General features: G+C 47.6%; 1 protein-coding gene across 7 annotated transcripts in view; it reads right to left on the bottom strand.

Annotated features, from left to right (window-relative positions):
- LOC137538247 (golgin subfamily B member 1-like) overlaps positions 1–17,263 on the bottom strand; it is a 185,883-nt gene that overhangs the window by 62,936 nt on the left and 105,684 nt on the right. For 5 of the 7 annotated variants that reach the window (XM_068260302.1, XM_068260304.1, XM_068260305.1 and 2 more), the window contains exons 17-20: positions 16,210–16,340; positions 13,471–13,512; positions 5,849–5,958; positions 3,648–3,816 (exon numbers count right to left, since the gene is read on the bottom strand). In XM_068260302.1, coding sequence (XP_068116403.1) covers positions 3,648–3,816; positions 5,849–5,958; positions 13,471–13,512; positions 16,210–16,340 — 452 coding nt within the window. The remainder of the gene's footprint in view (positions 1–3,647; positions 3,817–5,848; positions 5,959–13,470; positions 13,513–16,209; positions 16,341–17,263) is intronic. The other 2 variants (XM_068260306.1, XM_068260308.1) reach the window with 1 other exon arrangement.

The raw sequence follows: 17,263 nt of genomic DNA, 5'->3' as shown, positions 1-17,263 counted from the left end.
TTTTATAACGTTTCTTGGCCACAGAGGAGTTTTATAACGTTTCTTGGCCACAGAGGAGTTTTATAACGTTTCTTGGCCACAGAGGAGCTTTATAAAGTTTCTTGGCCACAGAGGAGTTTTATAAAGTTTCTTGGCCACAGAGGAGTTTTATAAAGTTTCTTGGCCACAGAGGAGTTTTAGGACCTCTTATTAGATATAAGTGACAGTTGAGTTTCAGCTTGACAGCAAAGAAATTGCCATGTAGAGCCCTGGATTGCAAACCCTTACAGTGAGAAAAACACAAATAAGCAGCAATGGCTAGTAGGACTGGGACTGTACGTCACCTCGGGTGGCTTCTAAAGTACACCTGAGATGAATGGGAGAAAAGGATTTTTAGTTACCTGGGACTCCCTCTAACCCCCTGTAGTCTGCCTGCTCCCTCTGTTGTGCCGCAGTAAAGTCCCTGATCCAGCTGGGATGCGAGCCACTGCGCATGCGTTGCGCACCTCTGGAGGCATTCAGGACAACTGCAGTTAGTCTTTACAGAGTTAAGAAAAAGACACCGAGAGCCCAATATGGTGTAGTATGCTCAGGACAATAGTGAATAATGTAATGTGAGAAGGTTATACTCACAAACAAGGGTTACCGCTGAGGCAACCACTGTGAATGCAGGTGAGGAGATTAGACCTGTCCTCACTCAGGGTTAAGAAGTCGCTCTCCGTAGATAGAAGAAAGGTAGGGGTGGGTCCCCCTTCCACCAAGGGTGGACACTATAATGACTTTGATGAACAGAGGCGCCAGCAGAATAAAAACAACAATTAAAAGTTTTAAAATATGCTGGGGAGGCAGTGGTGGACTTACCTCCGAAAGCAGACTAGACTACTTGTCTGACATAAACACTTTATAAGTACCCCAATAGATGCAACGCGTTTCGCAGGACCAAGCCCGCTTCATCAGGCAATAAAACAGGGGACAAAACAGTAGCTCTCAGGTAGCACATATAGCGCCTCTGTGGCGCTATATGTGCTACCTGAGAGCTACTGTTTTGTCCCCTGTTTTATTGCCTGATGAAGCGGGCTTGGTCCTGCGAAACGCGTTGCATCTATTGGGGTACTAATATAGTGTTTATTTATGTCAGACAAGTAGTCTAGTCTGCTTTCGGAGGTAAGTCCACCACTGCCTCCCCAGCATATTTTAAAACTTTTAATTGTTGTTTTTATTCTGCTGGCGCCTCTGTTCATCAAAGTCATTACAGAGTGCGCATGTGCAGAACGTTCCCAACCATGAGAGAAAAATCAGGCGGGGTGTGGGACCTGGACCATGTAGTCCGCCAGAATCGGCCTGCGGTTTATGGCAGCTAACAGATTGGTCTATGGATTGATCGACCACCACAATGGCAGGACGGCGAGGTTATCAGGGGACCGGTTTTTTGGAAAGAATTTATTTTTATATTATAATCCGATAGTCTTCACCAACTCTTCCTTCCACATCCTAAATGCAGTTTCTCCCCAAATTAGTACAAAAGAGTAACCAAGCGAATGTATAGGGGGATAAAAGAGACAGAAAAGCTTTCCTGCTAATAAGCATTGTGGGTAACCACAAACGTTCACTTGTAGCTGAATTATTGCAAGTTTACATCTGTTTTAAGAAGGCCAATTTCACCTAGCATTGCTTATTAGTAAGAGGGCTTTTCAGTCTTTTAGTTCCCTATACATTCCTAGTGGTTTGGGTCACCCTGAGCTGCTTGGTTACTCTGTTGTACTGGTCCAAGCCCTATCTCATACAGCCGTATCAATCCCTGCCATGTACTGATGAGGGCCAAAAGCCTGAAACAGGCTGTCTGCATGTGGGGTTGGTGTGGCTGTGTAATATTTAAAGCTATAGGCTTGCTACACACCAGCAGCTCTGGATGCATGTCTGGCTTAAAAGGGAGAAAATACATAATTTGCATATTCAGTAGTGGTGCATTGTGGGTAACCACAACTGTTCACTTATAGCTGAATTATTGCAAGTTTCCTTCTGTTTTAAGAAAGCAAATTTCCCCAAATTAGTACTACTGGCAGCATTCACTTAATCCTAAGGGAGCCATGCACGATTCTATCAAACAGTTTGACTTTCACAGTTAAGGTGGCCATACACAGGTCGATTTGCCATCAGATCGACCAACAGATAGATCCCTCTCTGATCGAATCTGATCAGAGAGGAATCGTATGGCTGCCTTTACTGCAAACAGATTGTGAATCGATTTCAGCATGAAACCGATCACAATCTGTGAAGCTTCCGCAACCGCCGACGCCCCCCCTCCCCCCGCTTACATTACCTGATCCGGCCGGCGCGAGTCCCCCGGTCTCCGCTGTCTTCTTCTCTGCGCTGGGCTCCAGCTTCACTCTACTAAACAGTAGAGGGCGCTCTACTGTTTAACCTCCCTGCCGGTTATCTCGAGCTCAGCTCGGGGTAACCTGCCGCGGAGGATTCCTCAGGCCCTGCTGGGCCGATTTGCATAATTTTTTTTTTGTTACACGCAGCTAGCACTTTGCTAGCTGCGTGTAACTTACGATCGCCGCCGCTCCGCACCGCTCCGCCGCAACCCGCCGCATCAGAGGGTGCCCCCCCGAGACCCGTGCGCTGCCTGGCCAATCAGTGCCAGGCAGCGTCGAGGGGTGGTTCGGGACTCCCTCTGACGTCACGACGTCGGTGACGTCATCGCGCCCATCGCCATGGCGACGGGGCAAGCCCTCCTGGAAATCCCGTTCAGAACGGGATTTCCAGATGGGTATTTGCGCCGGCGGCGATCGGCGCATTCGGGGGGACGCCGCAGGGAGGGGTGAAGCTTGTAGCTAGCGCTAGGCTAGCTACATGCTAAAAAAAAAAAAAAAAAAAGCCAAAAAACACCCTCCCTGCCGTGCGCAGCAATTTTTTATAACGGCAGGGAGGTTAAACTTCCTGTCCGGACAGGAAGAAGTGAAGCCTGCCGGAACCCAGCGGAGAAGGAGCAGCGGTGACAGCGGGGATACGTGCCAGCGGAGCAGGTAACGTATTGCCACTAGCGTCGGTCGTTGGACATTCGAACGCCGCTGTCGACGCACTACCGACCCACCGGGGATCGAGTGAAATCTTCCACATGGACGGTTCCACGGGAACGATCGATTTCAGGCAGAAATCGATCGTTCAGTCAGCGTTTGCGCAACGATTTCACAGCAGATTCGATCACAGTGATCGAATCTGCTGTATATCGGCGGGAAAATCGTTAGGTGTATGGGCCCCTTAAATCAGTAAAATGATTGGCTGTGTAGGAAATTAAATTAAACTTCTACTTTGACCAATGAAATCTCGATGGTGATGAAGTGAATAGCACTCTCGCCTTGCAGCGCTGGGTCTCCGGTTTGAATCCCAGCCAGGGCACTATCTGGCTGGGATCTGTTCTCCCCGTGTGTGTGTGGGTTTCCTCCTGTCTCTCCAGTTTCCTCCCACATCCCAAAAACATACATATAAGTTAACTGACTTCCCCCTAAATTGGTTGTAGATTATGGTGGATTTAGGACTATGGTAAGATTAGATTGTGAGCTCCTCTGAGGGACAGTGAGTGACAAGAAAAGCTGAACAGTAAACCACTTGAACGGAACCATCTTCAGAAAAGGTTTGATACTCCTGAGGGAGACGTCACTGACCTGATTCTCACACTGGTCCAGCTTCTCCCAGAGTTCCTTGTTCTGAGCCTCTTTCTCCTGCAGAGTTTTCCTGACTCCTCCCAGCTGCTCCAGCTTGGACACGCCCTCCAGGATCGTCTGCTCTTTTTCCACAACAGCATTTTCAAGAAAGGCGTTTCTGTTGGTCAAACTAAGAAATATTCGTTTAATTTCAGAGTTCTATTCAGCTCTCAACTCTCCTCCCTCAAAATTTCAGCAAAACGATGTTAAACTGAACCCGAGGTGAGAGTGATATGGAGGCTGCCATTTTTATTTCCTTTTAAGCACTACAAGCCGAAACCATTAGGAGAAATTGGGGGAGAGCAGGCATGTATGGGGACCTGTCCTGATGGCCACCACTCCCCCCTGTTCTGCTGTGCCCCCCTCATTCTTCCCTAAAGACCCTCCGGCAGCCTCTTCCGGATCGTTGGAATCACTGGGCCTGCGCTGGTCCTTCTGCGTGTCCTACAGCGCGAGACCACGGCCGCGAGCGCTCTGTGCATACGCTTGACGTAATCATGACCATGTACAGTGGGTTCCCTGGCCGCACACTGTAGGACGTTTCTCGTAATGGTTTTGGCTCTGGTATCCTATAAAGGAGAACTATAGTGAGAGTTATATGGAGGCTGCCATATTTGTTTTAATGTAATCAATACCAGTTGCCTGGCTATTCTGCTAATCCTCTGCCTCTAGTACTTTCAGCCAGAGGCCCTGAACAAGCATACAGCAGATCAGGTGTTTTGGACAATTTTGACAGATATGACAAGATTAGCTGCATGCCTGTTCCTGGTGTGATTCAGACACTTCTCAGCCAAATAGACCAGCAGGGCTGCCAGGTAACTGGTATTGCTTAAAAGGCAATAAGTATGGCAGCCTCCATATACCTCTCACTACCGTTAACCTTTAAGACCAAAGTGAAATGGTTGGTTTTTTTATATAAACATAAAAAAATATGCACGCTGGCATGAGGTTTGTCATTAAGGGTTCACATCAGAAACGCGGATGGCCGAGCGTGCGGAACGCAACGCGTACGAACGCACGCCATCCGCGTTTGTGTGCGTTGCGTGGCTGATCCCATCACTGAAAAGTGAATGGGACAGCCACGCGTTTTTACAACAAATGCGTGCAGCATGCGTTCCCGGACCGCACAGGTCCGGAACGCATGCAGTGTGAACATCAGACATTGCACTCTATGCACTGTCATGTCGTGCGTGTCGGCCACCTGCACGCGTTTCCAAAACGCGGCTGGAAACGCGTGCAGTGTGAACGGGGCCTAATCCTTGCCTAATATGAACGCACTGCATTTTTCTCAACAAAAGAATGAGCTTTCTCAAATTCCCCCTGTGCCTACTTTTCTCCTGTGCCTCATTTTGTCCCCCTTTGTGCCTCAATCTGTCCCCCATTGTGCCTCCTTCTGCCCCCCCTTTGTGCCTCACTCTGTCCCACCCTCCTGTCCCCCTGTGCCTCCCACTGTCCTTTTTTGTGCCTCCTTCTGGCCCTCATGCCTTCTTTTGTCCCCCGTACCGCCCGCTGCCCCTCTCTGGACCTCCTTCTGTCCTCCTGTGCCTCCTTCTGTCCTCCTTTGTGTCTCATTCTGTCCCCCATTGTGCCTCCTTTTGTTGCCCATTGTGCCTCCTTGTGTTCCCTTGTGCCTCCTTCTGTCCTCCTTTATGACGTCTTCTGACCCTCATGCCTCTTTCTGTGCCCCTGTGCCTCCCTATGTTGCCCTGTGTGTCTTATTCAGTCCTCCTGTGCCTCCTTCTGTCCCACTTTGTGCCTCATGAAAGTGGAGCCCTGCCTATGTGTATTTTCTGGTAAAACGCTGCTGCATTGTGTATTTTCTGGTGAACCGCTGCCACAATAAGTGTAATTTATGGTGAAAAGCTGCCGCATTGTGATTATTTTTTGGTGAAACACTGCTGCATTACGATTATTTTGATGGGGGGGGGGGGGGGGGGGGGCACCACAGGTTTTCTCGCCTGGAGTGACAAAATGGCTAGAGGCGGCCCTGGTTCCAGGTGTGTGATTCAGACACTACTAATGCCAGAAAACTCAGCAGGTCTGCCGGGCAACTGGTATTGTTTAAAAGGAGATAAATATGGCAGCATCCATATGCCTCCCTCTTCAGAAGTGATTTAAATCCCACCTCTTAATTCAATTATGTATAAATGAGGTAGACCTACCTTTTAAGCTGCTCTGTTAGCGTGGCGATGAGGTCGAGGTGCTTCTCAGCCTCCTGGTTCTGTATCTGCCGGGCCTGGGACATCTGCGATTGCAGTCGTTCATTTTCAGTCTGTAAAGACGGAATACGAGATTAACGGATGACCGCATAATGATTCATCAACCAGCCAGATATTTCCATCAGCAATAATCTGTGTGACGGAAAGTCCGTCTAACAAGAGGAAAGCAGGTAAACCGTGATTGCCCCTCACCGGTGCTCAGAACGGAGGACCAACACAAGAATGTCATGTATGACTCAGCACTGATGTAAGAAGTATATACTGTATTCAGAATGACTGGAGAACTGGTAAATGGCTGCAAACTCAACAAATCACTGCAAATGTGTACAAGTGGCCTCTGCTCCATAATACTAAAATCCTGCAATACCGATCGCCTTCCTATAAGGGGGAGTGTGAAGACTGCAAAGGCTCGATGTTTACAGCTACAGGCCCCTCCTACACTGCGCTCTGAGGCTGGAGTCTCTCTCGCCTCTGCCTCGGTCCCACCCTGTGCCCCCTCCTACACTGCTCCCTGAGGGTGGAGCCTCTCTCGCCTCTGCCCCGCCCTGCGCCCCCTCCTACACTGCGCCCTGAGGCTGGAGCCTCTCTCGTCTCTGCCCAGCACTGCGCCCTGAGGCTGGAGCCTCTCTCGCCTCTGCCTCGGCCCTGGCTGCAGCATAGCACCCTGACTGCTCTGCTTATCACCTGAGTAAGTCCCGATACCAGAGCTGCATTTTCACACAAAGACCGCTTACTAACCACAGTCTGCGAGGCACATTCACACTTGTGTTTACAAGCCATTTCAGCAATGCTAGTGTACAATGAAAAGTGTATAGAAGTGTTCTCATCTAATCGATTTCCGATTTGCTGAAAAGTAAACGCATTGCCTGCAGCATTTTCCGAGTGATTCTGCGGGATTAGAGTTTGTGGAGTATAGGAGCGCTGGAAAATTGCTCTGGAAGTGCTGGCCTGTGCACAATCAGCGGAGTTTCTCCAGCCATGTTACCCTTCTTCCAGCCCCCTGTAGTCATTCTGGTCCACCCAGTCTGTTGTGTTGTGCGACTGTGACCAAATGCACTCTTCACGCCACGCAGGTCTCCTCAATTGAGCCCTGGCCGGCAGCGTTCTGCGCAGGCACAGTTCAGATATCTTACAACTGCGCATGCACATTACCGCCCGGCCACGGGAGGAGGTGATCGAAGAGGTGCATGAACGAGTGCATGTGCAGCGGCCCACGGCTGAGCCGGTTGCAGGCTTTAGTTGGGGGCACAACGAGGGGATCGGGAGGACAGCGAGGGGTTTGATAGATTGCAGGGCGATAGAAGGAGCACCAGGTAAGGAAATCAACCTTTTCCTCACTTAAGATGTCCTTTAAGTGCTTTAAAGGGAAGATCTGTGCAGACTATAAAAAACACACTGCACTTACCTGGGGCTTCTTCCAGCTCCTGGCAGTCGATCGGTGCCCTCGGCGCAGCTCCTCTCCCTCTGGGCGTCCAGCGGTGAAGAAGCCGACCTCGCCAGGTCAGCTTCCATGCACTCCACGGCGCGGGTCACGTGGTGTAGGGATGTCATCGGGTCTCTACTGCGCAAGCGCAGAACTACTACGCCTGCGCAGTAGAGACCCCATGACGTCACACACACCACGTGACCCGCGCCGTGGAGTGCACATGACGCCAACCTGGAAACCGACCTGGCGAGGTCGGCTTCTTCACCGCTGGACGCCCAGAGGGAGAGGAGCTGCGCCGAGGGCACCGATCTACTGCCAGGAGCTGGAAGAAGCCCCAGGTAAGTGCAGTTTGTTTTTTATAGTCTGCACGGATCTTCCCTTTAAAGAGAACCAGAGATGAAGCCCCCTCATGTATTTTACAATATATATCAGTGAGAACATTAGAGAAAACCCCTACCCTGCTCTCTGTTTCATTCTTCACTGCTCAACCTACTTGTTATCAATCCCCGACTGAGCATTCAGTCCAGCTTTTCCCCTAATGATTATATAGAGTGTCTTCTGTGATGTCTTTTCAAGCCCAAGCCTGCCCCATTCTGGCTCTGCTTTCTCGCTACGAGGATACATAGCAGGGAAGCAGAGCCAGAAGGGGGCAGGCTTGGGCTTGAAAAGACATCAGAGAAGACAGACTCAGCTATAATGATTCCTGAGCAAAGCCAGACAATGCTCAGTCAGAGATTTTATCAGGAGGTCTGCTAACAAGCAGGCTGAGCAGTGAAGAATGAAGCAGAGAACAGGGTAGGTGTTTTCTCTAATGTTCCCACTGATATATATGGTAAATACATGAGAGTGCTTCGTCTCTGGTTCACTTTAAAGTACCACTATCGTGGTATTTATTGGTCAATGCAGAGAAGTGTTGACAAACCTCCTGGATGAGCAAATGCTACAGCTAGTAGCAAAGTGTTTACTATCATGTTCCCATTGATATGTATGGTAAAATGCATGGGGGTGCTTTGTCTGTAGTTCTCTTTAAAGAGAACCCGAGGTGTGTTTAAAGAATGTTATCTGCATACAGAGGCTGGATCTGCCTACAGAGCCCAGCCTCTGTTGCTATCCCAAACCCCCCTAAGGTCCCCCTGCACTCTGCAATCCCTCAAAAATCACAGCCACACTGTGCAGGCTGTGTTTACATCTGTAGTATCAGTCTCGGCTGCTCCCCCGCCTCCTGCATAGCTCCAGTCCCTGCCCCCGTCCCTTCCCTCCAATCAGCGGGGAGGGAAGGGACGCAGGCAAAGACCGGAGTTCTGTAGGAGGTGGGGAGAGCAGCCGAGACTGACACTACAGATGTAAACACAGCCCTCTCTGACAAGCTGTGTGTCAGCAGCGTGGCTGTGATTTATGGGGGATTGCAGAGTGCAGGGGGACCTTATTGGGGTTTGGGATAGCAACAGAGGCTGGGCTGTATAGGCAGGTCCAGCCTCTGTATGCAGATAATATTCTTCAAACCCACCTCGGGTTCTCTTTAAAGAAAAAAAAAAAATCATAAGAGGGCTTCTGCAAGAAAAACTCACAAATTTACTAAAAGAAAATTGGACAACACAAAATATGAAATAAACACTAGTCCATCACAACAAATTCTGTCCCTCGTGTATTAAAAATAAGAGTTCCCCTCACACAACATCTGGACGACCATTCTTTAATCAAATATGCCGTCCATGTGGACAAACACCAAATATTATATACTGTATGTATGATTTTAGGGGACCAGATTTTCTAATTTATACGTTGAATCATTTTTTTGAGTAAAACCTAAAATCATAAATGTATTCTCGGGCAGCTGTGCGCAAGACATCCGAGACAGCGAGCTGTGATGATTTGTTACAGGAAGGACATTTACAACTAACCATTGGAGCATCTTCCATTCTACCAATTACCGTTAATGAAGAGCAGAGGTTTTGTGTCAATGCTTTTATTCCGGTCGGATTCTGACAGCCTTGTCCATTCCTAAACTGCATAAAATTAGCATAGAGTTTGCACCACCTCACATGTATTAGCATGTCACTGAGAATCCCTTGCTGCCAACTAGGTCATATCAGACCACCATAGCCACCTGCCACATTGTTGGTATTTACCTGAAGAAGCGGGGGGGACGTCCACGAAACTAGCCGTCCTTATCCATATATTTCTGCAATAAATACTCTTTTAATCGTAGACGAGACTGTATTTTTTTTCCTTTAGGTGGGGTCAGCTAACTACTGTCCTTTCTTTGTAAATGATTTTAATGGTTTCCATCCATCAGTATTCCACTGTGTGCATCTCGGTAGGGAGGTTGTCATTTTAGTCAAATCTCTTGAGAAACTACTTTATGATTGCCAGGAGAGCAGCCAATTGGCTACCAACTCGATCCTGAGCAGGACTGGAATCTGCTGCAGGCAGTGCTGCAAGTATTTGCTACCAGGGAGTACTTCTGTTTGGTCTATTTCTGGGGTATTTTCATATTGCATTATACTGGCTCCTGGTTTTCCTCTTGGTATTTTTCCTTTCCCTGGATTATTCTGGTCCCAATCCCTCAAGTTACATCAGATCACAACAGGGGCTGCTCTAACAACTGGTGAAGTGAAACCACACAGGAAAACATACTTGCGACACAATCGCTTTTCTCATGCTAGTGCTGAACAATTCTCTTTTTATGAATGCAAAGATCTGCTCCGTTTTACTGAATGAGGTAGAAACTAAATCATGCAAAAAAATGGAAGGGGCAGAAGTGGGGGACAGCAGCAGATAGTGGGGGACAGAGATGCACAACGCAGGGCTGTCGCACTCAATGCAGAGCAACGCAAGAGTGTGCCTGGGTCCTAAGTTGGCATTTACCTCCTAAGGGCCCATATCCAGAGGGATATTACATTTTGCATTAGCTTTTCCATATGTAAATTTTTGCGCTATTGTATGCAAATGTTTGCATATCTTTTGCAAACAGTTGCAGCAAACTGTCAGATTTTTTTTTTGCGATTGGAACGGACAACAAAAAACGTATTGTATGAAAACAATTACATTGTTTTCAGTACGAATGGGAATTTTCGCAATGCGAAAATGTTGGTTGCACAGTGGAAATGGGCCCTAAGTTTAAAGGGAACCTAAACTGAGAAAGATATGGATTTTTCCTTTTGAAACAATACCAGTTGCCTGGCAGCCCTGCTGATCCTATGTCTCTAATACTTTTAGCCACAGCCCCTGAACAAGCATGCAGATCAGGTGCTCTGACTGAAGTCAGACTGGATTAGCTGCATGCTTGTTTCAGGTGTGTGATTCAGCCACTACTGCAGCCAAAGAGATCAGCAGGACTGCCAGGCAACCGGTATTGTTTAAAAGGAAACATCTATATCCCTTTCAGTTTAGGTTCCCTTTAACCACTTCTTATACTAGGGGTAGTTTATCAATGGCCCACAGGACTTCACCTAAAGTCCCAGGGGCATAGATACTCATCTTCTGTTTCCTATGAGCGGCGTGCACAGCGGCCGTTAGAGGACAGGTTGGTGAACGGGAACATATGCTCCCAAAGCCATTCAAAGTGCCTGATTCATGAATAATCCTCCGCTGTAACAAACAGCAGAGATTATTCCTTGAAAAACTGTAAATAAAAAAAAGCAACAAAAAAAATTAAATAAATAAAAACTAACTTTCTCTTTAGTTAGAAAGGTGTAATCTAGTGGTCAAATATAAAAGTGCACTACACTATTAGATTTGTCTATTAGAAAAGAAAAATCCTCAATACATATATAAAAATCCCATTAACCTTTATGTTGCCCCATAGTTACCAAATAAAAACTTTGTAAAAAAAAAAAAAAAAAAAGCCAATGTAATGGAATTTAAAATAGAATACATAAATTGTTACGTTAAAGACTTACTGTAGCTTTTGATATATGTATATGCCATGAGGGTATATTGCTGTTATTTTTGTAAATAAGGGCATAATTTAAACATTGTAATAACCAGGACAAATGGGAAAATAAAATGTGTGGGTTTTATCCACAGTAGCACACTGTATTTTAAAAACTATATGTTTGATTCCTGTTAAAATGCATGTAAAATAGATAAAATAATTTTTAGTAAAAAAAAAGTACCACCCAAAAAGAACCAATTTTTTTGCGAACCCCCCCATATGCATAGATCATTTAGGTGTGATTAATAGTGATAAAGTTATTGGTGACTGAATGGGAGCACCGCTGGAATCATTTTACTAGGGAAGCAGACTGGGGGTGAAATGACTAGCAGGACAGGCCTTTCCCTGCACTGTACATTCTGTATGTTCCTGTTTCTTCCAGACAGACATCCACTGTGAACCGAATCTTTCATTGTGATGATCCGGATGATTCGACTCACAAAAAAGATCCGGATCAAATGAACGATTCGTTCATGATCCGGACAACACTACAGTCCCACCACGAGTCTCTGCAGTGCAGTGAATATTAATTAGCCATGTGGCTGGCCACGGAGGAGGGGAGACCTCCTCCTCCAACATTACTGAGCATGTGCAAACAGTCTAACGCTGCTTAGCCCAGTGTAACATACAGCATGCAGCACTTTGTTTAAACATGCTGCAGTACAATGTAACGCAACGTGTGCACTGTGAACAGCACATTGATTTTACAGAGCTGTGAGTTAGGCTGCGTTACTGGCTGCTGTAACGTGGGACTTTAACGTCTTACCCGGAAACCAGCCTTTTTCTACCAGAAAATGCCACAAAAGAAAGTCCTTGTGGGCCTCGGGCATGCTTGATTAAAGAGACACTGAAGCAAATTTTTTTTTAAGATACAATGAATTGGTTTTGTAGTACGGATAATTACTAGAAGATTAGTATCAAAGAAAATATTCTCTTTTTTATTTTCAGTTATATAGTTAACATTTTTATATGTTTTTTAACATTGCATCATTCTCTAGTATTTGCAGTTTACACACTACTTAGCATTCTGAATTATTTTACAGAGCAGGCCAGTGAACTATTGACCTGTCCTCTGGAGAGAAAAAGAAAATACAGTGCCAGACACTTGAGATAACAAGCTTCAGAAGACAGAGCTCTGTGCGACTTTGAAAGACGTGGAGCTCAATGGCTCTTTTGCATAGATAACAACTGGAGTTTCTTAACTCTTCCTGTACTGGAAACAACATTAGACTTATATCTCTGCTCTTAATAGTTTATTTCTTAGCTGTACTACACATACCAATCATTATATCATAATTTATTTTCCACTTCAGTGACTCTTTAAAGAGACTCCGTAACAAAAATTGCATCCTGTTTTTTATCATCCTACAAGTTCCAAAAGCTATTCTAATGTGTTCTGGCTTACTGCAGCACGTTCTACTATCACCATCTCTGTAATAAATCAACTTATCTATCTCTTGTCAGACTTGTCAGCCTGTGTCTGGAAGGCTGCCAAGTTCTTCAGTGTTGTGGTTCTGTGATGCATCTCCCCCCTCCAGGCCCCTCTCTGCACACTGCCTGTGTATTATTTAGATTAGGGCAGCTTCTCTCTTATCTTTTACAAGCTGGATAAATCCTCCTCTGAGCTGGCTGGGCTTTCACATACTGAGGAATTCCATACAGGCAGAGCTGTCTGCACTCTGCAGGAAGAAACAGCCTGACACTTCAGTGGAAGATAGCTGCAGGGGGAAAGAAACACACAAATGTTCTCTTGAGATTCAAAAGGAAGGGTGTATACAGCCTGCTTGTGTGTGGATGTATTTTCTATGTGTGGACATACTGTACATCAACCTACTTCCTGTTTTGGTGGCCATTTTGTTTGTTTATAAACAAACTTTTTAAAACTGTTTTTAACCACTTTTAATGCGACGAGGAGCGGCAAAATTGTGTCAGAGGGTAATAGGAGATGTCCCCTAACGCACTGGTATGTTTACTTTTGTGCGATTTTAACAATACAGATTCTCTTTAAGAACAGGTTGTCCAAACTAAAATTCTCGTCACAAACTTCAAACTATTTTAGTGAAATAATGCCAAACGTGTTAGTAGCACCTCAAACACAACCGCGAAGGAAGCCGTGCGCAAGAGATCAGTGAGACACACAAAGCAGTATGGTGTTACTCCACGCCCCACCCGCACTACACCAAGCACAAGAGCGCCACACACCTGCAAGGACGGGAGACTGTCTTCATCTACATCAAATGTTACCTGCGTTAAAAGATGTAGTTAGAAGACCTGGAATACGAGAGATGTGCTCTCAGCTACAGACCTGCCGTATGTCTACAGGAAGATAGGAGGATGCCGACTGGCTGATTATCCTACAAGTCATTCCTGTAGTGGATTCTGTGAATCCAAGTACATTCCCAAATAAACGTGTTTAATGAAAGCACAGCTACTGCTTCTAGACACAAATATATTTCCTCTTTTTTTTATATACCCAGATAAAAGTTGCAATGTTACTGTGTAGCTCAACACAGCTTTCTACCTGTGATCACTGGCCAACCCTTCTTACTGAGGACTCAAAGCAAGAGTCATCAGAGGGGAGGGGCATGGAGTGACATACTGGAGCATGCACGAGTCATCAGAGGGGAGGGGCATGGAGTGACGTACAGCACGAGTCATCAGAGGGGAGGGGCATGGAGTGACGTACAGCACGAGTCATCAGAGGGGAGGGGCATGGAGTGACATACAGCAGCAAGCACGCGTCATCAGAGGGGAGGGGCATGGAGTGACGTACAGCACGAGTCATCAGAGAGGAGGGGCATGGAGTGACGTACAGCACGAGTCATCAGAGGGGAGGCGCATGGAGTGACATACAGCAGCAAGCACGCGTCATCAGAGGGGAGGGGCATGGAGTGACATACAGCAGCAAGTACGCGTCATCAGAGGGGAGGGGCATGGAGTGACATACAGCAGCAAGCACGAGTCATCACAGGGAAGGGGCATAGAGTGACATATAGCAGCCAGCACGAGTCATCAGAGGGGAGGAGCATGGAGTGACTTACAGCAGCAAGCACCAGTCATCAGAGGGGAGGGGCCTGGAGTGACATACAGCAGCAAGCAGGAGTCATCAGAGGGAAGGGGCATGGAGAGACATACAGCAACAAGCATGAGTCATCAGAGGGGAGGGGCCTGGAGTGACATACAGCAGCAAGCATGAGTCATCTGAGGGGAGGGGCATAGAGTGACATAAAGCAGCCAGCACGAGTCATCAGAGGGGAGGAGCATGGAGTGACTTACAGCAGCAAGCACCAGTCATCAGAGGGGAGGGGCATAGAGTGACATACAGCAGCAAGCAGGAGTCATCAGAGGGAAGGGGCATGGAGAGACATACAGCAACAAGCATGAGTCATCAGAGGGGAGGGGCATGGAGTGACATACAGCAGCAAGCATGAGTCATCAGAGGGGAGGGGCATGGAGCGCCATACAGCAGCAAGCACGAGTCATCAGAGGGGAGGGGCATAGAGTGACATATAGCAGCCAGCACAAGTCATCAGAGGGGAGGGGCATGGAGTGAAATACAGCAGCAAGCACAAATCATCAGAGGGGAGGGGCATGGAGTGACATACAGCAGCAAGCAGGAGTCATCAGAGGGGAGGGGCCTGGAGTGACATACAGGAGCAGGCACAAGTCATCAGAGGGGAGGGGCCTGGAGTGACATACAGCAGCAAGCAGGAGTCATCAGAGGGAAGGGGCATGGAGAGACATACAGCAACAAGCATGAGTCATCAGAGGGGAGGGGCATGGAGTGACATACAGCAGCAAGCATGAGTCATCTGAGGGGAGGGGCATAGAGTGACATATAGCAGCCAGCACGAGTCATCAGAGGGGAGGAGCATGGAGTGACTTACAGCAGCAAGCACCAGTCATCAGAGGGGAGGGGCATAGAGTGACATACAGCAGCAAGCAGGAGTCATCAGAGGGAAGGGGCATGGAGAGACATACAGCAACAAGCATGAGTCATCAGAGGGGAGGGGCATGGAGTGACATACAGCAGCAAGCATGAGTCATCAGAGGGGAGGGGCATGGAGCGCCATACAGCAGCAAGCACGAGTCATCAGAGGGGAGGGGCATAGAGTGACATATAGCAGCCAGCACAAGTCATCAGAGGGGAGGGGCATGGAGTGAAATACAGCAGCAAGCACGAGTAATCAGAGGGGAGGGGCCTGGAGTGACATACAGGAGCAGGCACGAGTCATCAGAGGGGAGGGGCATGGAGTGACATACAGCAGCAAGCATGAGTCATCAGAGGGGAGGGGCATGGAGTGACATACAGGAGCAAGAACGAGTCATCAGAGGGGAGGGGCCTGGAGTGACATACAGCAGCCAGCACGAGTCATCAGAGGGGAGGGGCCTGGAGTGACATACAGGAGCAAGAACGAGTCATCAAAGGGGAGGGGCCTGGAGTGACATACAGGAGCAAGAACGAGTCATCAGAGGGGAGGGGCCTGGAGTGACATACAGCAGCCAGCACGAGTCATCAGAGGGGAGGGGCCTGGAGTGACATACAGGAGCAAGAACGAGTCATCAGAGGGGAGGGGCCTGGAGTGACATACAGGAGCAAGAACGAGTCATCAGAGGGGAGGGGCATACAGCAGCAGTCAGGCTAGACTGAGCTACATTAGACTATTGCTCCAGCTGAATTTAAATTTTCTTTTGGAATGGCTGCCTAGATGCAATAAATTATCAGGGTGAAAAAAAAGAGAGACTTATTTTAGTAACCACTTCAGGTAACAACTGAGAATTACAGGCATGGACATGGCACATGGTCTCTGGAGAAGGATGCAGGAACAGGTCAGATAGTGACTGTCCCTCAAGCTACAACATGCTGCACAACTCCGATTATAATGCACAGCCAGCCGTATGTGTGCGGTTTCCCCAGCAGAAGACACACGTTGGACTTACCTGCAAGGATTCTATGCGAGCTTGGAGTTGCATTCGGTCTTCCAGCTCCTGACATCGTTCCTCCAGGGTCATAATCTGTTCCTGCAGCTGATTCCTCTCCAGCTCCAGCTCTTCCACCACCACTCGTAACCCTGGACAATGCAGAGGTCACAGCAAAGCGTCAAGCCATGGGAGTACCACCCCTACTAATGTCAAATACAGTCTGCTGAGTCTGAACCAAAATCCTCCTCCACCAATCAACACTCACAGGAGATACGCGAGGGAGGAGCTGGGAGACGGCACCTGTGCACACAGATGACCCCGCCCACCTACTCCTTCCTGAGGAAGTGGGAGGGGCCAGGTCGATGCTCTGTGCTGGGGAATAAACTCCCACTCAGCTGCCAAGAGATTTCTAGGTCATGTGACTTTTCCAGAGTGAGTTTCTCTTGAGCACCTGTATCAATTATGAAAACTGTTAAAGGACAATTGAAGAGAGAGGTATATGGAGGCTGCCATGTTTATTTGCTTTTAAGCAATACCAGTTGCCCGGCTGTCCTGCTGACCCTCTGCCTCTAATACTTTCAGCCATAGACAGATCAGGTGTTTGACATTATTGTCACATCTGACAGATTAGCTGCATGCTTGTTCCTGGTGTTATTCAGATAATACTACAGCCAAAAAGACCAGCAGGGCTGCCAGGCAACTGGTATTGTTTAAGAGGAAATAAACATGGCAGCCTCCATAGTCTCACTTCAGCTGCCCTTTAAGGTGCATACACCCATGCAATTTTGATTGGCCAATCACTGACCAATGTTACCACCTTCATGTAGTATGAGGACCAAAAGACTGAATGCTATGAACAGATTGTGTAGATAAGCGCTCATACTACATGGAGGTGGTAACCGTGGTCAACGATTGGCCAATCAAAATGTGATGTGTGTAACAGGCTTTGCTTCACAGCACAAATCACGTTAATTATAAGTACAAGGGATCCCGTATAAGGGATTTTATCAGGGCTGATAAGAAGCAGGCTGAGCAGTGAAGGATGAAACAGAAAGCAGGGAAGGCGGTTTCT

Source organism: Hyperolius riggenbachi, chromosome 11 (assembly GCF_040937935.1).
Source record: "Hyperolius riggenbachi isolate aHypRig1 chromosome 11, aHypRig1.pri, whole genome shotgun sequence".
Taxonomy (NCBI): domain Eukaryota; kingdom Metazoa; phylum Chordata; class Amphibia; order Anura; family Hyperoliidae; genus Hyperolius; species Hyperolius riggenbachi.
The sequence above is the reverse complement of the archived record's forward strand: the minus strand, read 5'-3'. Positions and strand labels throughout refer to the sequence as shown.